Source organism: Macaca mulatta, chromosome 7 (genome assembly GCF_049350105.2).
Source record: "Macaca mulatta isolate MMU2019108-1 chromosome 7, T2T-MMU8v2.0, whole genome shotgun sequence".
Taxonomy (NCBI): domain Eukaryota; kingdom Metazoa; phylum Chordata; class Mammalia; order Primates; family Cercopithecidae; genus Macaca; species Macaca mulatta.
The window spans coordinates 112,259,085-112,284,528 of NC_133412.1; the positions used below are offsets into that span (position 1 = coordinate 112,259,085).

Sequence of the window (25,444 nt, forward strand, 5' to 3'; positions counted from 1 at the left end):
TACAGAGAGGAAAAAAATTACTTATACAAGCACACTGTAAATGCTATGTAAATCATTGTTACGCTGTAGTTTTAAAATGTGTTTTATATTGTCTGGGTTTTTTTGTTTTGTTTTTTGGAAACAGTCTCACTCTGTCACCCAGGCTGGAGTACAGTGGCACGATCTCGGCTCACAGCAACCTCCACCTCCAGGGTTCAAGCGATTCGCCTGCCTCAGCCTCCTGGGTAGCTGGGACTACAGGCATGTGCCACCACACCTAACTAATATTTGTATTTTTAGTAGAGACAGGGTTTTGCCATGTTGGCCAGGCTCGTTTTGAACTCCTGATCTCAGGTGATCCACCCACTTCAGCCTCCCAAAGTGCTAGGATTACAGGCATGAGCCCAGACTTGTCTTTGTTTTTTTGTTGTTGTTGTTGTTTTCAAATAGTTCAAAAACAAGGTTAGTTGAATTCTTGGTTGAACCGTCAGATAGAAAGGGCCGAGTGTATATGGTTTGCAAATATTTTCTTCCATCCCTAAGTTGCCTTTTCACTGTCCTTTCTGTGCATCTTTTTAGTTTGATGTAGTCCCACTCATCTATTTCTGCTTTGGTTGCCTGTGCTTTTGTTCTTATCCAAGAGATCGTTGCCAAGACCATCATTATGAAGCTTTTCCCCTATGTTTTCTGCTAGGATTGTATAGTTTCAGATTTTACTTTTAAATCTTCAATCCATTTTGATTTTTTTTTTTTTTTTTTTTTTTGGAGTCAGAGTCTTGCTGTGTTGCCTAGGCTGGAGTGCAGTGGCTCCATCTTGGCTCACTGAAACCTCCAACTCCCGGGTTCTAGCAATTCTCCTGCCTCAGCCTCCCAAGTAGCTAGGACTACAGGCACCCGCCGCCACACCCAGCTAATTTTTGTAATTTTTTTGGTAGAGACAGGGTTTCACTATTTGTCCAGGCTGGTCTTGAACTCCTGACCTCATGATCTGCTCACCTCGGCCTCCCGAAGTGCTGGGATTACAGGTTTGAGCCACCACACCCGGCCTTAAGTTGATTTCTATGTACAGCATTAAGGCAAGGATCCAATTTCACTCTTTTGCATATGGATGTCCAGTTTTCCCAACACTATTTATTGAAGAGATTTTACTACATTTCTTTTTGTTTTACAATTTTCCTTTATGATTTCCTACATTTGTGTGTTAGGCCTTCTCGACCACAAAATCACAAAAGTATTATCATGTTTTCTTTAGTACTTTATTGTTTTACATGTGAACCTTTAAGTTTCTCCCCACCTACTCCCACAGAAGAAGGGATATTCAATTGTCCCATACTATCTTTTGAATAACCTAACTCTCCCTTTGTTTCTACTAAGAGAGGTTTCTTTTTGGCTACAAGTTAACAATATACATACACCCAAAGCGAACGGAACAATATAAAGAATATCTCATATAACAAAAAGTCCACAGGTAAAGCAGTTCCAAGATTGGTTAATTCAGAAGCACAATTCAGGTGCTTTCTATCTACATCCCGCTATCCTTAGTGTGATAGCTTTCATCTCCATACTTGTCCTTTCATGGCCATCAGAAGGCCATTGCAGATTAGCTTGAAACATCCATATCACATATCTTCACTGAGAAGCAGAAAAGGGATGCCGGCAAATCGCTATCTTGTATCAGTTGTTAAGAGCAACAGAAAATTTCTTATTCAAAGTCTTCAGACTTCCTTCATCTTATTAGCCGAAATTCCATCAAATGATCAGGCAAGCCAATACCATGATTGGCACAGAATCTAATCAACACTCACCCTCTCTGGACTAGGGAAGCACCCTGTTCTACAGCACAAGGCAGCCATACAGAGTTTTAGACCAAAAACAAACAAACAAACAAACAAACAAACAAACATGGGGCTTTGTCAGCAAGGAAGGGAGAATGAAACGGCTGATGGGTAGGCATATGAATGTCTAACAAACCAACTTATCTGAACCCACCTTTTTCACACACACAATTCCCACACCTGTTTTATTTTGAAGTTCTCTACTGTGTTCTATTTTGATCTTCCGTGTCATTAGCTATTCCTGGGTCCTTATGACTTTTAACTTAATAAACTTTATATATGTATATTTGGTAGGAACTTTCCTAAATTTTTTCAAAATTAAAATTTTTTCCCCAAAATATGTGAGAATTAGGATTGTAGTCATGCATTGCTTAGCAAAGGGGATACATTCTGAGAAATGCATCATCATTAGGAGATTTTAAAACTGTACAATCACAGAGTGTACTACACAAACTTAGATGGTATGATCTACTATACACCTAGGCTATGACCTATTGCTCCTAGGCTACAAACCTGTACAGCATATTATTGTAGTGAACACTGTAGGACACTGTAACACAATGGTAAATACTTGCATATCTAAACATAAAGAAGGTACAGTAAAAATACAGTATTGTAATCTTATGGAACCACCACCATATATGTGGTCGGTCATTGACTGAAACATCATTATAGGGCACATAGCTAGAATTTAATAAATCAAGTTAAACAAATATCTTTGTAATACTGTACCCTTCTATGAAAGGAAAATGGTATGCCTCTAACTTGAGTTTTCTTTAATGTTCTAAAGTACATTTTTATAGTTTTTATTTCATGTTTTTAATATAATGTTTGGTTTAGTCAGTCTTCTTAATCTGCCATTTCTATGGCAGAGTATCCACTGAAACATCTTGTTTGGTGTGTCAGTCACCCCCTTCTGCATAGTTCCCTGTCACACAAATACATGCAAAAGGGTAATAAATAAATGGGAAACAAAGTATAGTTTTAGTAATCAAAACATGCAAGGTTCTAACAAAAGCTGGAGATATCTGCTTATGCCAAATAATTTAAGTAAGAGAAAGTAAGTAGAAGAGGTGGTAAGAAAGATATATCAGATGAGCATTGACCCCAAACCACTAAGATGATATGGTCCAAAAAATGTCAGAATGACTAATCCAATTATCTACCTCTCTGCTCAGCTGGAAGAGTAAAGAAGGGGATAAAGATGTTAGATCCTTTACCAGGACTTCCACGCATGGGGAGAGAAGCTGAAAGTCAAAACTGTAACAGGAATAAATACAAAAATTCTTTCCAAACATACCTAATATTCTTTGGCCCTAGAGTCACTGAATTCACATTTAAACTAATCTATTATTTCATTTTGATCATATTAATGGCGCTCTGAAGGAATGAAACATATTGAAGCAAAATTAAATTTATAAACAATTTAGGCAGTCATATATGTATTTATATATACACACATGGCCGGGCACGGTGGCTCAAGCCTGTAATCCCAGCACTTTGGGAGGCCGAGACGGGCGGATCACAAGGTCAGGAGATCGAGACCATCCTGTCTAACACGGTGAAACCCCGTCTCTACTAAAAAAAAAATACAAAAAACGAGCCGGGCGAGGTGGCGGGCGCCTGTAGTCCCAGCTACTCGGGAGGCTGAGGCAGGAGAATGGCGTGAACCCGAGAGGCGGAGCTTGCAGTGAGCTGAGATCCGGCCACTGCACTCCAGCCTGGGTGACAAAGCAAGACTCTGTCTCAAAAAAAAAAAAAACAAAAAAACAATATATATACACACATACAATGTATATATGAAATCCTTATACAGGTGTAAAAATTCTTAATAAATTATAAGCAGTAAAATAAAAAAATTTAGTATGTTTGCTTTTTAAAATAAAAACTTGTTCATTCTTATCACAAATAATTCTGTTGGTACATAATTTTCTCTCATGCTAATTCAACAAACCCTGAGCTTTGTTTCTCCATCTATGGCTAAATACATATCACTCTAACCAAATAAAAAGGTTTAAAATGCCGGGCGCGGTGGCTCACGCCTGTAATCCCAACACTTTGGGAGGCCGAGACGGGCGGATCACGAGGTCAGGAGATCAAGACCATCCTGGCTAACACGGTGAAACCCCGTCTCTACTACAAAATACAAAAAACTAGCCGGGCGAGGTGGCGGGCGCCTATAGTCCCAGCTACTCGGGAGGCTGAGGCAGGAGAATGGCGTGAACCCGAGAGGAGGAGCTTGCAGTGAGCTGAGATCCGGCCACTGCACTCCAGCCTGGTGACAGAGCGAGACTCCGTCTCAAAAAAAAAAAAAAAAAAAAAAGGTTTAAAATAAGGGTCCTACATCTTGGTGTCTGGTTATTTGAAATCAGGTTTTCATTTTGAATAGTTTTGGTTAAGTATATGTCATGGCAGGATGTCCCTTTATCTCCTTTGAGTTGATCTGTGTTAAACTGATAAAAATACATGCTTACTCCTGCACAAACATCAAACAATGTAATTAAATCATCACTACTTGAAATACTTTTACACGAATAATTTATCTCTTTACACTGTTGAAGCCTTGCATTTCAGTATGTTCTACAGCTTCTGTATCATCACCTGAAATTTGCCTAAAAAAAAAAAATACAAGTAATTATTTGATTTTTAGATACAAAGAAAACAAGTCTAAACATCAATTTTCTGTTCCATATAGGAAATAGTTTCAGTCAAGAAATCTGCTATGTCAAAAACCTTTTCACATTCTTCATAATATTCAATAAAGTCAATTCTATTTTTTCTTTTCTTTTTGAGATGGATTCTTGCTCTGTCGCCCATGATGGACTGCAGTGGCACAATCTTGGCTCACTGCAACCTGCACCTCCCAGGTTCAAGTGATTCTCCTGCCTCAGCCTCCTGAGTAGCTGGGACTACAGGCGTCCGCCACCATGCCCAGCTAATTTTTGTATTTTCAGTAGAGACAGGGTTTCACCCTATTGGCCAGGCTGGTCTCAAACTCCTGACCTCGTGATAAGCCCATCTCGGCCTCCCAAAGTGCTGAGATTACAGGTATGAGCCACCACGCCCAGCCAGTCAATTCTATTTTTATGGGATGATTATATGGTTTGTGAGTAAGCACTTTTGTTTCTCTTTATGAATCCTACATTTGGGTACAGTATTTCATTGCTAATGATCATTGTAAATGTAAAGGAAATACAATAAAGCTCAAGGCCTCTCGGTTGGTAGCTCTGATGAAAAGATCTTTAGGGAGACATTTAGTGATAAAAGAGTATCTGGTTTTACTTAGCTGTATATAATAGGTGTATCCTAAACAATTGTTTAAAAATAGCATTTTCAATGTTCTAGGGAAATCTGCTATCTTAAAACAGTGCAGGAGATATTCAGAAGAATATCTTTAAAAAAATTAAAGTTTAAAGGCCGGGCGCGGTGGCTCAAGCCTGTAATCCCAGCACTTTGGGAGGCCGAGACGGGCGGATCACAAGGTCAGGAGATCGAGACCATCCTGGCTAACACGGTGAAACCTCGTCTCTATTAAGAAATACAAAAAACTAAAAGGCCGGGCGCGGTGGCTCAAGCCTGTAATCCCAGCACTTTGGGAGGCCGAGGCGGGCGGATCACAAGGTCAGGAGATCGAGACCACAGTGAAACCCCGTCTCTACTAAAAATACAAAAAATTGGCCGGGCGCGGTGGCGGGCGCCTGTAGTCCCAGCTACTCAGGAGGCTGAGGCAGGAGAATGGCGGGAACCCGGGAGGCGGAGCTTGCAGTGAGCCGAGATCGCGCCACTGCACTCCAGCCTGGGCAACAGCGTGAGACTCCGTCTCAAAAAAAAAAAAAAAAAAGAAATACAAAAAACTAGCCGGGCGAGGTAGTGGGCGCCTGTAGTCCCAGCTACTCGGGAGGCTGAGGCAGGAGAATGGCGTGAACCTGGGAGGCGGGGCTTGCAGTGAGCTGAGATCCGGCCACTGCACTCCAGCCTGGGTGACAGAGCGAGACTCCGTCTCAAAAAAAAAAAAAAAAAAAAAAATTAAAGTTTAAATAACTTTAGAAGAGTTAAAAATCATCCCTTAAATTGTCTTATAAATTTGGATTTCTTTAGTCCATTATTCAAAAATTACTGAGTATGAATATAGTATGCTACATATTACTAAATGTTACATTGATAAAACTAAAATGAAAGTTTCAGCATTTTAAATTTCCTCTCAGTTAAATTAAAAAAAAAAAGACCTGAAAACAAATTACTAAAACATCTGTAAGAAAAGTGAATTCAACTTACAAGCAGGCATTGAAGACACTTCAGCTGTTACAATACTTTTTATTCCCAAGTTTGATAAGCCACCTCTGATTAAGCCACATGTAAATGCTAAATACTAAAAGGAAAAAAAAATCATTAAAAATAGTAAGGATTTACTAAAATAGTAAAGCTATTGATAAATACAACATTACATGACTTATCATCAGTAGGTCATTCCTGTTTTAAAAAAGGAGTTTGGAAGATTGTTTAAGTTACTGAAAAATATTGATAGATTTCACAGCTCCCCGGAAACTAACACATGGACATAGGACTTAAGACTTCAGCTCAGCCAATTAAGCACTCCAGTCCAGGACTGTGAATCTAGAGTCACTGACAAAAACAAGCCAGAAACAGATAGGAATTCATTCTGGAGGCAGTAAAGGTAGTTTGTGTCTACAGTCCATGCTGCCCACAGCATTATAAGTAGATACATTCTGTGGAGTGACTTGGCTATCTTAATGGCTGCCTTAAAACTCCCCCGGTTATTGCCTATTTTTTGAGCTTATCAATTGTGTTAGCTTACAAGCAGAATTTCTTTCCTTTATTTACAACCAAGAATCTTGACTTGTTCAAGACTTATAGCTTGCCACAACAAAGAATTATCTGGTTGAAAGTATCAACAGTTTGGATGCTGAGAAATCCTGTCATATAGAAACAAAGAAAGGGAATAGGGCTGAGCTACAACACCAAAAGTCATGACAAGAACTGGATTGAAAAACTAGCAATTCAAGGAATTTTTGATTACCCACATCTATACTGCATGATGTTCAACATACTACATTATCTATGAATAATATAAATATATATATTTAAATAAATACAATATATATATTTAAATAAATATAAATAATATAAAATATTATCTTACAAATAATATACATAAATGGGTACTAATAAGTAACTAGATCTGAGCCATGAAATTTTAAGCTGGAAGAGGTCTTAGAGATTGTTTATCCCAAGAGTTCTTAATCTGGGATTTGTGACCCCTATGAAAATAAAAACCATGCATATGTGTGTATTTATGGGGAAAGGTGTTCCAATTCTCAAAGATGTCCATAACTCAAAATAGTTAGAAATCACTGAATTGGTCCAACTTACTCTTTTCACAGCTGAAGAAACCAAGATCCCAAAAAGTTAAGTGAGAACCAGAAACATTAAGTTAGATGTTAGTAAAAAAGAGAAAATACGCCAGGCGTGACCCGCAATCCCAGCACTTTGGGAGGCTTTTGTAATCACGCCTGCAATCATAGCACTTTGGGAGGCTGAGGCAGGCGGATCATGAGGTCAGGAGTTCGAGACTAGCTTGGCCAATATGGTGAAACCCCGACTCTACTAAAGATACAAAAAATTAGCCAGGCATGGTGGCGCACACCTGTAATCCCAGCTACTCAGGAGGCTGAGGCAGGAGAATCACTTGAACCCAGGAGGCGGAGGTTGCAGTGAGCTGAGATGGCACCACTGCAGTCCAGCCTGGGCGGGAGGGCTTCATCCAAAAAAAAAAAAAAAAAAAGCAGAAAATACACACATTAACCATAAAAATGTAGTTAGAGCCTGGATACCCCAAAAATATAGAAAATAGGCAATCAGGCCAGATGCGGTGGCTCACACCTGTAATCCCAACACACTGGGAAGCCGAGGTGAGGTGATCACTTGAGCCCAGGAATTCAAGACGAGCCTGGACAACACAGTGGGATCCCATCTCTACTGAAATTTTGTTAAAAATTAGCCAGGCATGGTGGCCCATACCTGCAATCCTACCTCCTTGGGTGACTGAAGTGGGAGGATCATTTAAGCCCGGGGAGGTTAAGGTCAAGATAGGTCATGATTGCACCACTATACTCCAGCCTGGATGACAGAGCAAGACCTTATCTTAAAAAAAAAAAAAAAGAAGTGATCTACCACACATCTACATGTCACAGTCATTTATAGTGTTTCTTTTTCTGAGATGGAGTTTCGCTCTTGTACCCCAGACTGGAGAGCAATGATGGCATGATCTCGGCTCACTGCAACTTCTGCCTCCCAGGTTCAAGTGATTCTCCTGCCTCGGCCTCCCGAGTACCTGGCATTGCAGGCACTCGCCACAATGCTCAGCTAATTTTCATAGTGTTGGTGGAGACGGGGTTTCACCATGTGGGCCAAGCTGGTCTTGAACTCCTGACCTCACGTAATCCACCTGCCTTGGCCTCCCAAAGTGCTGGGATTACAGGTGTGAGCCATCGCGCCCGGCCAGTGTTTCTTTAATTGGTCACTCTATGACTATTTAGCTACAGTTTAGTGTTATTGTAACATGTCTCTCATTTCACAGAAAACTCTTTAAACAAAAAAACAACACCTTAAAACATACTTTTAATTCAATAGTCTGTTATGATTAGCATTGTACTTTTCCCTGTAGTCCTACTATTAACAGAAACCCCAATTATTATTAATTAATTATTCCACTAAATACCTTAGATGCATGTTCTAAATACTGTTTTCCTGCAGACATCTGAGTAAGCAGGCGAAATTTGTTGTCCTGAAGTACATAGATGCCCTGTTCCAAAAATAGAAAAAATATCCAAAGTCAATGTAGCTAGCAATCCTTAAAATTATTTTATTCTTATGAAACAATGTAAGAGTTTTTTAAAGTTATTAAAAGTCTCCTTCCCATTGGCCAAATTTTCTTTTTCTGTTCTTGGGAGAGAGGGTCTCCTCTGTCACCCAGGGTAGAATGCAGTGGCATAATTATGCCTCACTGCAGCCTCCAACTCCCAGACTCAGTCGATCCTCCCACTGCAGGCTCCCAAGTAGCTGGGACTACAGGCGTGTACCACCAAGCCCTGCTAATTTTTATATTTTTCTGTAGAGATAGGGTTTCGCCATGTTGCCTAGGCTGGTCTCAAAACTCTTGGGCTTAAGCAATCTGCCCACCTTGACCTCCCAAAGTGCTGGGATTGCAGGCATGAGACCACATGCCCGGCCTGGTCAAATTTTGTTTAAATGAAGGAGTTTTGCAATGTTCAAGCTGAAGAGTTGCAAGTTCAGTATTTTCACAACACTAATATCTACTGAACGGTTTTATACACTAAAGATACAAAGACTATATGAGACATAGTCCCTATCCTTAAAAACTCAGAGTCTAGTATGATAGAATCATTAATATATGTCCATATGAAATAAGCTATTGGTTTGTTTGTATATTTATTTATTTAGACATGAGCTCTCACTTTATTGCCTAGGCTGGAGTGTGGTGGTACAATCACAGCTCACTGCACCCTTAAACAAAACCTGGGTGTTTGAGCAATTCTCTTGCCTCAGTCTCCCGAGTAGCTGGGACCACAGGCACACACCACCACACCTGGCTAGTTTTATCAATTTTTTGTAGAAAGGGGGTCTCCCTATGTTGCCTAGACTGGTCTTGAACTCCAGGGCTCAAGTAATCCTCCTGCCTCAGCCTCCCAAAGTGCTGAAATCACAGGTATGAGTCACCACGCTTGACCTAATTTTTATTTTTATTTATTTAATTTTTTGAGACAGAGTTACGCTCTTGTTGCCCAGGCTGGAGTGCAATGGCTCAATCTCAGCTCACTGCAACCTCCACCTCCTGGGTTCAAGTGATTCTCCTGCTTCAGCCTCCCAAGTAGCTGGGATTACAGGCATGTGCCACGACACCCAACTAATTTTGTATTTTTAGTAGAGACGGGGTTTCTCCATGTTGGCAGGGCTGGTCTTGAACTCCCAACCCCAGGTGATCTGCCTGCCTCAACCTCCCAAAGTGCTGGAATTACAGGCGTGAGCCACCGCACCCGGATTTATTTATTTATTTATTTATTTACTTATTTATTTGAGACAGAGTCTTGCTCTGTCGCCCAGGCTGGAGTGGAGAGGCATGACCTAGGCTCACTGCTACCTCTGCCTCCCGGGTTCAAGCAATTCTCCTTCCTCAGCCTCCCGAGTGGCTGGGACAATAAGCGTGTGCCACCATGCCTGGCTAATTTTTGCATTTTCAGTAGAGACAGGGTTTCACCACGTTGGCCAGGCTGGTCTCAAACTCCTCACCTCAGGTGATCTGCCCACCTCAGCCTCCCAAAGTGCTGGGGTTACAGGGGTGAGCCACCGCACCCAGCCTTATCTAAATCATGTCTAGAAAGTACAAATTCAAGAGTCATTTCTTCCTATTAGCATTTCCCATAATTCCAAGCTAAAGTTGGTACAAAATGAATTCTAGGCCAGGCACAGTGGCTCACACGTGTAATCCCAGCACTCTGGGAGGCCAAGGCAGGAGGATCCATTGAGCACAGGAGTTTGAGACCAGTCTGGACAACATAGTGAGACGTTGTCTCTAATTAAAAATAAATAAATAAATAAATAAATAATCCTATTGAGAGTACCAGATACATTTCTTTAATTTTTTACTTAATCAAAATTCCAAATCTACTCTAAGTATTTCCTTGAGTTCATAAAATAAAATCTAATGAAGCTGGGAGTGGTGGTACACGCCTATAATCCCAGCTATGCAAGAGGCTGAGGCCAAAGAATTACTTGAGTCCAGGAGCTCAAGACCAGTCTGGGCAACATAGCGAGACTCTGTCTCCCTTTTAAAATTTTAATAAATACATTGTCTTCTATGTAATCTATTAATTTTGTAAGAAAATCTTTTAAGAGTAGAAAATACGACAGCAGTAATAATCCAGGAGTTACTTAAGAGTAAAATATGCTCACAAATTAGACTTTAGAAATGACTGTAAAGAATCTCTTCCTGCTACCCAAGATGCCCAAAGGAAAGGCCAACGGGAAAGAGGTGGCTCCAGCCCTTGCTGTCATGAGGAAACAGGAGGCCAAGAAAGTGGTGAATCCTGGTCAGGTGTGGTGGCTCACATCTGTACTCCCAGCATATTGGGGGGCTGAGGCAGGTGGATCACTTGAGGTCAGGAGTTCGAGACCAGCCTGGCCAGCATGGTGAAATCCCATTTCTACTAGAAATACAAAAATTAGCTGGAGTGGTGGCACATGCCTATAGTCCCAGTTACTTAGGAGCCTGAGGCAGAATGGCTTGAACCCAGGAGACGGAGGTTGCGGTGAGCCGAGATCGCGCCATTGCACTCTAGCCTGGGCAACAGCGCAACACTTCGTCTCAAAAAAAAAAGAAAAGAAAAAGTGGTGAATCCCCTGTATGAGAAAAGGCCTAAGAATTCTGGCACTGGCCGGGCGCGGTGGCTCAAGCCTGTAATCCCAGCACTTTGGGAGGCCGAGACGGGCGGATCACGAGGTCAGGAGATCGAGACCATCCTGGCTAACACGGTGAAACCCCATCTCTACTAAAAAATACAAAAAACTAGCCGGGCGAGGTGGCGGGCGCCTGTAGTCCCAGCTACTCGGGAGGCTGAGGCAGGAGAATGGTCTAAACCCGGGAGGCGGAGCTTGCAGTGAGCTGAGATCCGGCCACTGCACCCCAGCCTGGGCGACAGAGCAAGACTCTGTCTCAAAAAAAAAAAAAAAAAAAAAAAAAAAGAATTCTGGCATTGGACAGGACATCCACCCAAAACGGACCTCACTCGCTTTGTGAAATGGCCCCGCTATACCAGGTTGCAGCGGCACAAAGTCATCCTCTTGTAAGCAGTCGAAAACGCCTCCTACAATTAACCAGTTCACCCAGGCCCTGCACCGCCAAACAGCTACTTATCTGTTTAAGCTGTCCCACAAGTACAAAGACAAAGCAAGAAAATAAGCAGAGGCTATTGGCCTGGGCTGAAAAGAAAGCTGCAGGCAAAGGGGATGTCCCCACTAAGAGACCACTTGTCCTCCAAGCGGGAGTTTAACACCATCACCACCTTGAAGGAGAACAAGAAGGCTCAGCTGGTGGTGACTGTACACTATGTGGATCCCATCAAGGTGGCTGTCTTCCTGCCTGCTTTGTGTTGTACAATGGGGGTCCCTTCCTGCATTATCAAGGGGAAGGCAAGACTGGTACGTCTAGTCCACAAGAAGACCTGCACCACTGTCGCCTTTACACAGATTAACTCGGAGGACAATGGAGCTTAGGTTCAGCGGGTGGAAGCTATCAGGACCAACTACAACGACAGACACGATGAGATCAGCTGTCACTAGAGAGGCAATGTCTTGGGTCCCAAGTCTGTGGCTTGAATTGCCAAGCAGGAAAAGGCAAAGGCTAAAGAACCTGCCACCAAACTGGGTTAAATATACACTGTTGAGTTTTCTGTATATAAAAATAATTAAAATAATACAAATTCTTCAAAAAAAAAGAAATGACTCTAAAGACATAAAGGTGATATATTTGTGGTTCTGCATATTATTACCACTAATGAACAGTAACTAAGGAACCAAATACTAAAAGCTATTATCATCCTGACTTTTGCTACTTTAAAAAACTTAACATAGCATATAATTGGGTGAAAGGAACAGCTATCATTACTGATAACTGTCCCTTTGTCTTTATTCAGTTCACACTACTGGAAGAAAAAAACTAATAACTTATTAATAACATAAAAATACTTCAAAGTTAACCAGAAATTATTTTAGGTTTTAAATAAGTCACTAAAATACGATATTTATATTAAGTTAAAGGACTTTAAAATATAGGCCTTAATTAATTTAATTACCTGATGATTTGTCCTTAGATTGTCGATTTGTTTCTTGAATACCGTAGTCCAAAAATCTTTACAAATGAACTTCATGATATCTAACTCATCCTTGAACCTTGCAGTATCTTTTGTAAACCTAAAAAGATCAACTGGAAGTAATACAGTATTTATCCTCCAAAAAAAGCAAGAGGGACTAATTATTAACTAATTTCCAAATGCCAGAACAGCACTGAACATTTACTGGGTTATTCTTAATTTTAATTATTTTTTGAGACAGGGTCTGGCTCTGTTGCCCAGGTTAGAGTGCAGCAGCATGATCTCGGCTCATTGCAATGTCTATCTCCCTCCCAGACTCAAGCCATCCTCACACCTCAGCCTCCCTCGAAGCTGAGACCACAGGCACATGTCACCATGCCCAGCTAATCTGTATATTTTTGTAGAGACGGGGTCCTACTTTGTTGCCCTGGCTGGTCTCAAACTCCTGAGCTCAAGCAATTCTTGGCCTCCCAAAGTGCTGGGATTACAGGCATGAGTCACCACACCTGGCTGAACATTTATTAACACTCATAAAGTCATAAGCACCACGCAACGTGATCCTATCTCAATGGATTCACATTACGTTATATAAATTATGAGGCCTCAAATTAGTCTAAACATTATAGCCAAAATTTCAGGTGCAATGCATTCTAGCACATCAAAAAAACCACAAAAGAACAAAGAGCTGAGCATTATCATGACATTGTTATATAAAATATACTCAGAGTTTAACTATTCAGGTAGTGAGAAAGAAATACTAAAAAAAAATTGATCTATAAGTTCAAAGATAATTACACACATAAACATAGACTATAGTTATTTCAATCCTATGTACATAAAAATTCAATGCAGGTTAAAGAACCCAGTAGATCTTAAGTTAAAAATGCAGTAAGATTTTAGATAGCTGTTTCAATACCTTCAGGAAGAAAGTCTAAAATACATAACACATATATTTTCTTTAATCATTAAAATAAAATTTGAATAAACGAGTTAAAATGGCATTGGATCTAAAAATAAATTTTAATTTTTGAAGTAAAGAGAAGAAATAACATTCAGGAATTAAAATTAAAATATTCCAAGTTTTATGCAATCTTTTGAAATAGATTATCTTTGTTTATAACCTACCTGCAAGAAAATTTTCAAATCCAACCTGCTCACCTTTCTATCAATCCTTGTCCCACTCGAAACCCCATGTTTTCCAGCTTAGTAATACATCGTCCGTTTTCCTGTTTTAAAAAAGAATAGTTTTAAATACTTTTAGAATGCTAGGATGTTAGTGTTCAGAAATTGTTTTACAATATTGGTTAAAAATATTAATGTAAACATTTATAATTTTTTCCCTGAGACATTTTAAGAAAAAGTGAATTATATGGTTGATTTTATTTATTTTACTTTAATTTTACTAACTTTACTTTTTACTATTTTTTGATAAACAAATTAATTCATAATTTAGTTAACATATACATAATTAACCTAAAAACTTCAATAGAAGGATACATTTTTAAAATTTATTTTATTTTGAGATGGAGTCTCACTCTGTCGCCCAGGCTGCAGTACAGTGGGGTCATCTCGGTTCACTGTAACCTCCACCTACAGGGTTCAAGTGATTCTCCTGCCTCAGGTTCCCAAGTAGCTGGAATTATAAGCACCCACCACCATGTCTGGCTAATTTTTGTATTTTTAGTAGAGAAAATACAAAAATACAAAATGTTGGCCATGCTGGTCTCAAACTCCTGACCTCAAGTGATCCACCTGCCTCGGCCTCCTAATGCGGGGATTACAGGCATGAAGCCACCGCACCCAGATAGAAAGACACATTTTAAAACCACTTGGAAAGCCATCTCTATAGAAGTGATTTTCCCAGGATAGTAACCAGATGTAGCCTAACCCAACACCATCTTAACTGGCAGAGGTTCAATGGGTTGAAGCTTTGTGCTCCTCCCTGACACCAAGTTTTTTAATACAAACAAATCCCTCAAGCTTCGGTGGCTCATGCCTGTAATCCCAGCACTTTGGGAGGCCAAGGCAGGAGGATCACTTGAGCTCAGTGGCTCAAGATCAGCCTGGGCAACATAGCAAGACCACATCTCTACTAAAAATAAAAATAGTTGGGCATGGTAGCATGTGCCATTTTGGAGGCTGACACAGGAGGATTGCTTGAGTCCAAGAAGTTGAGGCTGCAGTGAGCCATGATCATGTCATTGCACTCCAGCCTGGGCAACAGGTTGAGCAAGGGACCCTGTCTCAGAAAAAAAAAAAAAAAAAGAGAGAAGAGAAAGAAAAGAATTTCACTATTGTTTCTTCTTAGGAGAAAACTCCAACCTTATGAGACCAACCACAACACAATGAAAAGTTGCACTAACTACTTCAGAATATTAGTAACAGCAGATGTTGGTACGAATAACTGGTATTTATTCTAGAGTCCTTATAAATAAAATCCCACAGTTAGCATTTGCATTATCAGCTAGAGAGTTAGTTAACATGTAGTAGAATGAGGACTTACACAAGGTGTAATACACAGCATTTTACTACTACGAAAACAAATGCAGTCCAGTTAGGAGAAAACCAAGTGGATTCTAAGTTATACATATCTTAATGACAAGACTCCCCACCATTTGTGAATGTAAAACAATTTTTAAATGTTGACACTACAATATTTAAAATAGCTATCATAAATGTACATAACGTATTCCATGCTAGGTTTTTGTTTGTTTGTTTAAGGAAACTGTAAGTTATACTGTGGTTAAGGCGTGTATCTTCACTCTTGAAAAGGCCCACATTCTATCACAGTAATGTATGGTCAGACTTAGCCCCAAATGTTAAACACCTGGATCAAGACATAACCAGTTATATTGTGAAAGGAACCTATATACATTTATCAACTCTAGTTCCTTAATAGGTACCTAACAAGTCATTAACATACAGAAACATGCATCATGAAAACCAAGAAATACCACCCATCCCTTCTGCATATCAGCAATTTGTCACTCCTGAGCAACAGTGCTTATATCACTGAGGTCTATGAATAGTCACTTTTCACATTCATCCCAAGAGACAGAATGACCTTTTTTTTGTTGTTTTTTTTCTGAGACGGAGTCTCACTCAGTCGCCCAGGCTGGAGTGCACTGGTGCGATCTCGGCTCACTGCAAGCTCCGCCTCCTGGGTTCACGCCATTCTCCTGCCTCAGCCTCCCAAGTAGCTGGGACTACAGGCGCCCGCCGCCACGCCCGGCTAATTTTTTGCATTTTTAGTAAAGACAGGGTTTCACCATGTTAGCCAGGATGGTCTCGACCTCCTGACCTCATGATCCGCCCGCCTCAGCCTCCCAAAGTGCTGGGATTACAGGCATGAGCCACTGTGCCTGGCCTGAGACAGAATGACTTAAGCACAAATGCAACATATTATAATTTCTCACCAAAAAGTCACAAATTAAACCAAAATATTTTACACAATTTATATAAAATGCCTTAAAATCTGCCTTCATTTAAGCTCGCTCTCTCCATATCTGGCGAGTCAACTGGATGTCTTTGGGTATGAGAGCCACCTCTCTTACTGTAGACGGCACACAAATTAGCATCTTCAAATCAACCCACCAGGTATACTTCACTAGCCTCCTGCAGCGCCCCAGTGACTGTGCTCTGAAACCTCAAGTTGGTTTTGAAATCCTGGGTGATCTCTCTCACCAACCTCTGGAAAGGCAGCTTCTAGATGAGAAGTTAGGTCAATTTCTGATGAGAATCTCTGGAAGTACCGCAGTCCCAGGCTGATAGCGATGAGGTTTCTTCACCGGACTGGTAGAGGGGACACTTTTTATCTGGCAGCGTTAATAACCTGCTGTTAGGAGGAGGGGTTCCCACCAGTGGAATTACAAGCAGTTGATTTGGTTTGGGCCATTTGCTTTTACCTAACGTCAAAGTTTTAGGTCACTTCTTCAATCGCCACACTGCTTCTGCTGCCCAAGGAAAAACCACAGTGTCCAAGCAAAGAATAGATGTTCCTCCAACAAAGGACCAAACTGCTATTTACTTATTTATTTTACAGGTCTTGCTCTGACACCCAGGCTGCAGTGCAGTGGCGAGATCATGGTTCATTGAAGCTTTAAATTCCTGGGCTCAAGCAATCCTCCCACCTCAGTCTCCCAAGTAGCTAGGATTACAGGCACATCATCATGCCTGGCTATTTTTTTTTTTTTTTTTTCTTTTTAAGAGATGAGGTCTCACTATATTACCCAGGCTGGTCTCAAAGTCCTGACCTCAAGATATCCTCCTAGCTTGGCCTCCCAAAGCAGTGGGAATACAGATGTGAGCCACATCATTTTCACAAGGTAACAGGGAACTACTGCTTATCATTGATTTTCAGAAATCAAATCCTCTTTCTAATTACTCCTCGTCTCCCTCTTATCCCCATTTCAATCATTCTTCTCTCCTAGGTTATAAAACCTGGTATCACCTGATGTTCTTCCCTGAGTCAAATCCTTTTTACGTTCATTAAGTTCTATTGTTCCTTGCTTCAAAATGTCTCAGAATCATCCAGGCTTCCCAGTTCTCAGTGTCTTAGCTGATTACCACACTTTGCCTTAAATCATGAGATTGCTTTGCTCTTCCTTTGACAATCTCATTCAGTCTTAAGGCTTTAAATACTACCTCTATGCTGAACACATCCAAATCCTATGGATGACTGATGGACTGTCCTCTACAATCCAGACCCCATACCTCTCTGGCCTCAACCTTCTGCAGACTCACTCTGTGCTGTCCCTTAAACATGCCAGGTACATTCCAGGGGCTTTTGCATCACCTCTTCCTCCAGATATTCACACAACCAACTCCCTCACTTCCTTTGAGTCTACTCTCATGTCACCATCTTAGGCTCATTTTAACCATCTTCTTTAAAAGGGCAACATCATACCCCTTTGGCAACTCGCTATCCTAGTGATCTTAAAAACGTGTTGGCCGGGTGCAGTGGCTCACACCTGTAATCCGAACATTTGGAAGGCTGAGGTGGGCGGATGACGAAGTCAGGAGATCGAGACCATCCTGGCTAACACAGTGAAACCTCATCTCTACTAAAAATACAAAAAATTAACCAGGCATGGTGGCACATTCCTGTAGTCCCAGCTAGTCAGGAGGCTGAGGCAGGAGAATCGCTTGAACCCAGGAGGCAGAGATTGTAGTGAGCCAAGATCGTGCCACTGCACTCCAGTCTGGGTGACAGGGCAAGACTCCATCTCAAAAAAAAAAAAAAGACCAGCAACATCAGCATCACATGGGAACTTGCTAAAAATGCAAATTCTCTAGTCCCACTCCCAACTTACTTAATCCGAAATTCTGGGTATGGAGCCACTAATCAGCTTTAACGAGCCTTCTAAAAATTGATTTGACGCTCAGTCCCACTTCCTTGCTTAATTTGTCTCCACAGAATTTCTTTCACCATTTAATATACTATACATTTTACTATTTTATATTGCCCATGTGCCCCTTGCTCCCCTCTCTGCTAAAATAAAGCTCCAAAAAGGCAGGGATTTTTGTATATTTTGAAGCCTGTTTGTCTCCCACTAAGGAAACCATAGGCCTTATTATTCACTAAACTTTCTTCTAAGGAACCATGCACTCTGTTTATGGTGCTGTGACTACTAAAACTGTATTTCTAGAAGACTTTATTGGGCATAGACATCTAGTGGTCCCAAAGGACCTTTGAAGTATGCATATTCAACATGATATTCATTTTATTAATGTCTTCTGCCTGCTCTGCCTCCAAAATTCCCTAAATTCATTAATGGCATGACCATTCACCTAGTTACTCTAACCAGAAAACTTCCATTTTCTTCACCCCTGAGGTCCCAACCCCTACATACACTATAGTCCAGTGGAGCCTACCTTTTTCAAGCTTTTCAAAATTCACCTTCTCTCTCTACCCTTACTTCTTCAGTAAGGCCTTATCATTTCTCTCCTGGTTTTTAGCTATAGCCTTCCAACTGGTCTTGTCTCATTTTTTCCTACTTTGTGTCATCTTCTATATTTCTGGTAGTATAATTTCTACCAAAGTAGATTTCTGGAAAAAAAATCACGTTATTCCCAGCTGGGCATGGTGGCTCACGCCTGTAATCCTAGCATTTTGGGAGGCCGAGGCGGGCGGATCACCTGAGGTCGTGAGTTCAAGACCAGCCTGACCAACATGGAAAAACTCCATCTCTACTAAAAATACAAAAATTAGCCAGGCATGGTGGCACATGCCTGTAATCCCAGCTACTCGGGAGGCTAAGGCAGGAGAACTGCTTGAACCCAGGAGGCGGAGGTTGTAGTGAGCCGAGATCACTCCATTGCACTCCAGCCTGGGCAATAATAGCAAAACTCCGTATTAAAAAAAAAAAAATCATGTTATTCTCTACTGGAATTTCAGCACCTGCTCCCCTTTCTTCAAAATAAAGTCCAGGCCTGACGTAGTGGCTCATGCCTGCAAATCCCAGTACATTGGGAGGCCAAGGCAAGCGGATTGCTTGAGCTTAGGAGTTTGAGGGCAGCCTGGGCTACATGTGAAACCTCATCTTTACAAAAAATACAAAAATTAGGTGAGCATGGTGGCATGCACCTATAGTCCCAGCTACTTGGGAGGCTGAGGTAGGAGGATGGCTTGATTGCAGGAGGCAGAGGTTGCAGTGAGCCAAGATCCAACCACTGAACTCTAGACCAGGCAATAGAGGCAGATCCGGTCTCAAAACAAACCAACAAACAAACAAAAAATAAAGTCCAAACTCCTTAGCATGGCATCATGGTATATGCTTTCCTTAAAGACCTCTGGCTAGTTAACCAAAATTCATTAACATCCATATATTCACAAACATCTTTCCCTTCTACCACTCTGAAATTTCTGCAGCAACTCCAGAGTGCCATATTCTCTTCTGTCTCCATGCCTTTGTATGTGCTATTCCATAGACTTCACATTCTTTAAATTCTGCTCAAGTATTACATTCTCCCAGATGCCTTCCCTGAAACTTCCTTAGGCCCTATGCTGTCATAAAACTCTGTACATACATCTATTACTATACGTATCACTATCTTCGGTTTTTCTGCTATTCTCCACACTTCTTCTCGAACATGCTTAGGATGACGCCAGGCGCGGTGCTCATGCCTATAATCCCAGCACTGTAGGCAGGAGGGTCACTTGAGACTAGGAGTCTGAGACCAGCATGAGCAACATAGCAAGACTCTGTTTCTATAAAAAATTTTGTTTTAATTAGCTGGACACGGTACCATGCCCATAGCCCTAGCTATTTGGGAGGATCACTTAAGCCCAGGAGGTCATGGCTGCAGTGAGCCAAAGTCCCAACACTGCATTCCAGCCTGCATGACAGAGAAAGACCTTGTCTCTCTCCCCACTTTTTTTTTTTTTTTTTTTTTAGACACAGTCTTGCTCTGTCGCCCAGGTTGGAGTGCAGCTCAACGCAACCTCTGCCTCCTGGGTTTAAGCGATTCTTCTGCCTCAGCCTCCCGAGTAGCTGGCCCTACAGGCGCACACCACCACGCCCAGGTATTTTTTGTATTTTTAGTAGAGATGGAGTTTCACCATGTTGGCCAGGCTGGCCTCGAACTCCTAACCTCGTGATCTGCCTGCCTTGGCCTCCCAAAGTGCTAGTATTGCTAGTATTACAGGCATGAGCCACCTCATCCAGCCTCTCTTTTTAAAAAAATAGAGACATTGTTTCACTACATTGCCCACTTTGGTTTCCAACTCCTGGGCTCAAGTAATTCTCCCACCTCAGCCTCCCAAAGTGCTGGGATTACAGGTGTGAGCCACCACACTCACCCAGATACTTTGTCTCTTTAAAAAAAAAAAAAAAGTTCAGCTAGAATAAGTGTCTGTAAATCATGATGCTCTTTGTGGAATAATTCGCTCTGTAGAATCACCTAGGAACATATGTATTACCAGGAACTACTGAAACCACCTTTGCAAAGATTGTAACTGTAAGTAAAAGAGATCTCACCTAATCAACTCCATCTTGCCTTTAACCTCCAAACTGCCCTTGGTCATTCCTGGATGCAGCCCAAGCTAACTTTGGGAGAAATTTAGTTTATAGTGTAACCTTAAAGCAAGAAGGATAATAGCCCTTCCCGAAACTAAATCACCTTTGCAAAACTAAAGAAAGACTATAAGGTTAGGATTATGAGAGGGGCCTGAATTCCGCTAAAATGTAGGTAGTTAAATGATAACCAGACATTATTCTGGAAGTCACAGATTTGTAACTTCCCCAATTACTCCTGTAAATAATTATCACTATTGTAGAACCTAAAAAAGGCCTTTTGAGATGTCTTTTCAGACTTTTGCATTTCGGATGACTCCAACTGGTCCTCTGGCCCCCACCTCTGTAACGGCATCCCCAACCAACCAGCAGCACCCATTCCCTAGTCCCCAGCCTGTCAAACTGTCCTTGATAAACCCTAAACTCTGTATGTTTGGGGAGGCTGATTTGAGCAATAATAAAACTCTGCTCTCCGATTTAGCCAGCTCTACATAAACTCCTTATTGCAATTCTCCTGTCTTGATAGATCAGCTCTATCTGGGCAGCGGCGAAGAAGAACCCATTGGGCAGTTACAACATGCTTATATACACTCTCTCAAATCCTATGATGACATGAGCTTTTGAATTAAGCCCTACTACATATTTTTTGATTTTGCTACTTGTTCATGCACTTTTGAGTAGGCACCAAATTTTTAAGAAAAAATCAACTTGAGAACATTTTATCCACTAACCTTTTAAAATCCTTTCACCATAAATTGAGAAATGCCCAATTAGTCCACTTTAAGAGAATTCCTCTTTAAGAATAGTTTGATAAACATTGATTTGGAGGGTTAGAACACTGTTTCTTTCTTTTATCTCACCTCAAATCTTACGGAAGTTTATTTTGCTATACTGAAAATCTGTAAAACTTTATTTCACTTAAAAAAACTTTTGATAATTAAAAAAAAAAGACACATAATCCTGTTAGCGAGAAATGGATTTTATAGGTCTTTTCAGACATAAACAGCATGGTTTTTACAGATATTTTTATGTCTGGAAAAATCTCTAAAAATCACTTCTGGATGACAGGATTATGTATCTTTTACATTTTTTATGATGAAAAATTTCAAGCACACTCAAAGTAGGGACACTAATATGAATCCTCATATACCCGTATTTCAGTATGGGTTCTGATTATGAAGACTACCACATAACTATTATTTATATAATTTTTGCTTATTATGTACTTTCAATTTTCCCCCCACCATAAATACATTGCAGTAGAAAAAGAAAGTTATTTTTAGCTTAAATGATTCAAAACTATGAACTTCCTTTCTCTTATATGATTAGTCCATCTCTTAAAATTATCAGGCCTGAGTAGAACAGCTCTGTTCATTTTAATAAGGATTAACCCACTGGGGGAAAAAAAAAGAAAGGCATTTTAAAAAGAAGAAAAAATATTATTCTAGACAAGAGTCAGAAGAGGGCCAGGTGCAGTGGCTTACTCCTGTAATCCCAGCACTTTGGGAGGCCAAGGCGGGCAGATTACCTGAGGTCAGAAGTTCAAGAACAGCCTGGTCAACATGGTGAAACTCTACTGAAAATACAAAAAAATTAGTCAGGCATGGTGGCCGGCACCTGTAATTCCAGATATTCAGGAGGCTGAAGCAGGAGAATCACTGGAACCCAGGAGGCGGAGGTTGCAGTGAGCTGAGATCACACCACTGCACTCCAGCCTGGGAGACAAAAGCAAAACTCTATCTCAAAAAAAAAAAAAAAAAAAGAGAAGAGGAAAGGTAAGAAGGGAGGGGAGAATGAAGAGAACTGAATACACAAGTGGTTGGGGGGACCGGGGGGTTATAACAAAAAAGTAAAAGGGGTGTGTTAACTGTTCTAGAGGGAAAAGGAAGGCTAGCTTTGCACAAACAGTAAACACTGATGTCAATAATAAAGTCAGAAGTTTGTAACTTGAAAAAAATCTCTATTATAGATGTGTCATTTGAATAAGAATAGAATTTGCTTCATTTCCAATAACGTTCCAAATGTATCCTGCCTATCCTTCTTGTGGGTAAACTGGCAGTATCTTTTTCTGGATGTCATACAGGTACCTCAAAAGTTCAAGCTGCCCCGAAATAACTCATTATCTTACCTCCTTATTTTTTTATTCTCCTTTAATCCCTTTTCTGATTAATAGCACCACCATCCAAACCAGCTGCTCAAGCTAAAACCTGACAATAATTTGCAACTCCCACTCCCATCTTTAAACAAGACCTACAGAATTCCACTTTCTACCTCTCAAATCTGTTACCTGCTTTTCTCACTATCCCTGTCTTAATTCAGATCATCATCATCTCCTGCAGTGACTCCCGTAATAAAGGATTTTCCCCCTACAAGGATCTTCCCTATCTAGCCCAAACACTGGATTACTTTTCTAAAATGCAAATGATCCACATCATTCCCTTCCTCAAAAATATTCCCTTGAAAAGATCCGAATTCTTTAATTACACAGAGCTTTCTAACTTCACCTCTCAATTCTTCTTACTCTCCCTCTATTCAGTCTAGTCACAAAGAAATGCTTAAGTGTCTTTAAATCCACCACTCTTTCGTACCTCTACGTCTTTATCTTTGCCTAGGATACATTTCCTATCCCCACTCTCCACCCATTTTTTATCAATAGCATTAAAGAAAGGGCTCCTGACTTGAGCACGACTTTGGACTATTTCTAAAATCCGTTACAACTCCATGATTCTACCAGCCAATACTCAAGTGTTAACTACTCCTTAAATCACTATTCCCTAAAGACTGTGAGGCAGAAGTTTTATTTTATTTATCTAGCAGTGTCAGCAGCGACAGGCCCACAATGACTGAATAAGGATTCCCACATATTAGAAGTAACCGCTACATACTATCACATTTCGGATTAAGTTAGATTAAAAAAAAAAAAAAGTAATCTCTACAACTCTACAAGGATGGGGCCATTGTTCCATTCACTACTACATCCCTGGCACCTAGAACTAGCTCTGACATAACGGGCACTAAATAAATACTTTCTGAAATAATTAATTTGTGTTCCCTAATTATCCTAACGCCTGCAAACCTTCCCCTGCAAACTCAACCTTCATTAGGCTTCAGTTCTCAAATTGTGTGGAGTTGCACTGAGCATTAGGAATGAGGAAGGAAGGACAGGTCTGTCCAGTGCAAGGCTGAAGTGCTGGAGGTGCCAGCAAAACTAAGTAGGGGTGTCAAAATCAGCTCTGCAGTTAACCCTCCCGTAAACAATGGCAGGGACAACACTAAAAGTACCAAAATCTGTGGGGTGTAAGACAAACGTACGGAAGTAGACAAAAAGGAATCAAATGGAAGATACGAAAGAGAAAACGATGAAAGATGACGGTTCAAAGGAGACAACTGACAGGTTCCAGGGTTTAGGATACCTGGAGGTGGACCATTTTCTGTACACCTCGGGAGGCATCGGGTGGCATGGGACAGGGGTTGAAGGAAAGCACTGAGGGCAAACAAGGTGTGTCACCGCAAAAGGACCGCAAGGACGTGTGGCAGCACTCACCACCTCCCCCTGCTCCGCGGACTTGTACACTCCAGACACCATCTCATTATGGAGAAGCAAAAACAACGCCTCATCCGCCATTTCCTGCTAATTCTTCCAAGCTCCGAGTTTTGGCTCCCGCTTGAGCTGGTCTGGGGATTCCGGCTAGCGCCTTGAGCTACCTGGCCGGCGCCGCGACTCCGTCAGGCCGCCATTCTGTCCCTGTGGCTAAGAGACCGAGGTATTCACACAGCTTCCCAAAGGCTGGTACTGAAGTGAGTCTGGTACTGGAGACAGCCCACACTCCGGGGCTACCAAGTGCTAGGGGCCGAACGAAAAGTTTGACACGAGCTCTAACCCAAGCGAACCAGCTAAGATGCGATCTGGCCGCTGGGCGGGGGCAAAAAAAAAAAAAAAAAAACCAACTTCCGGTCCCCTCTACCCCGGCATTTGGCCAGCTCTATGATCACTGAGTTCCTCTCTCCCAAGCCCAAAGAGGCCAGCGCCCGGAAATGAGGAAGGTTCCCCTCCCACCACGATGTCCGGGGCCGACCAAGATAAGACTTAGAGAGCTTCCGCCTGGCCCTGGCACGGTGGCTCACGCCTGTAATCCCAGCATTTTGGGAGGCCGAGGCTGGTGGATCACCTGAAGTGGGAAGTTCAGACCAGCCTGAAAACCCCGTCTCTACTAAAAAAACAAAATTAGCCGGGCCTGGTGGTGCATGCCTGTAATCCCAGCTACAGGCATGCGCCTGGCATGAGTCTGAGGCAGGAAAATCGCTTGAACCCGGCAGGCGGACGTTGCGGTGAGCTGATATCGCGCCACTGTCCCCCAGCCTGGGCAACAAAAGTGAAACTCTGCCTCAAAAAAAAAAAAAAAAAAAAAAAAGAGCTCCCGCGGCCACCTTCGTGTTAATTAGCAATAGAAGTTAAAAAAATTCACAAGAATTTCTACTGGCTTCATCAAAAGCATTCACTTCTCGCCATGTTCTTCAAATATGAAAAGTTGTAAAAAGTTTAAAATATCATAAATTTTCAGAGTTCAAATTTTTTAAATATTGAGAAGTTATCCCAATTCCTATTGAATTAAGCCCGGGTATACAAAAAGAATTAGAGCCATTTTGACCACCAGGAATTTTCCTGTTAGTGGGGTGCAACGGACAAGGGAAGTGGAGCAAGCGAAAA

The 25,444-nt window shown here is 41.3% G+C and overlaps 1 protein-coding gene across 2 annotated transcripts; it reads right to left on the minus strand.

The window, feature by feature from the left end:
• Window positions 1-1,219: 1,219 nt before the first annotated feature.
• TRAPPC6B (trafficking protein particle complex subunit 6B) lies at window positions 1,220-24,660 on the minus strand. 2 transcript variants are annotated; one of them, NM_001261238.1, is given in 6 exon segments: window positions 4,150-4,426; window positions 6,090-6,183; window positions 8,554-8,637; window positions 12,704-12,821; window positions 13,880-13,947; window positions 24,281-24,622. In NM_001261238.1, coding segments are annotated over 6 exon segments (477 nt in total). In that variant the 5' UTR covers window positions 24,362-24,622; the 3' UTR covers window positions 4,150-4,394.
• Between the last annotated feature and the right edge of the window lie 784 nt (window positions 24,661-25,444).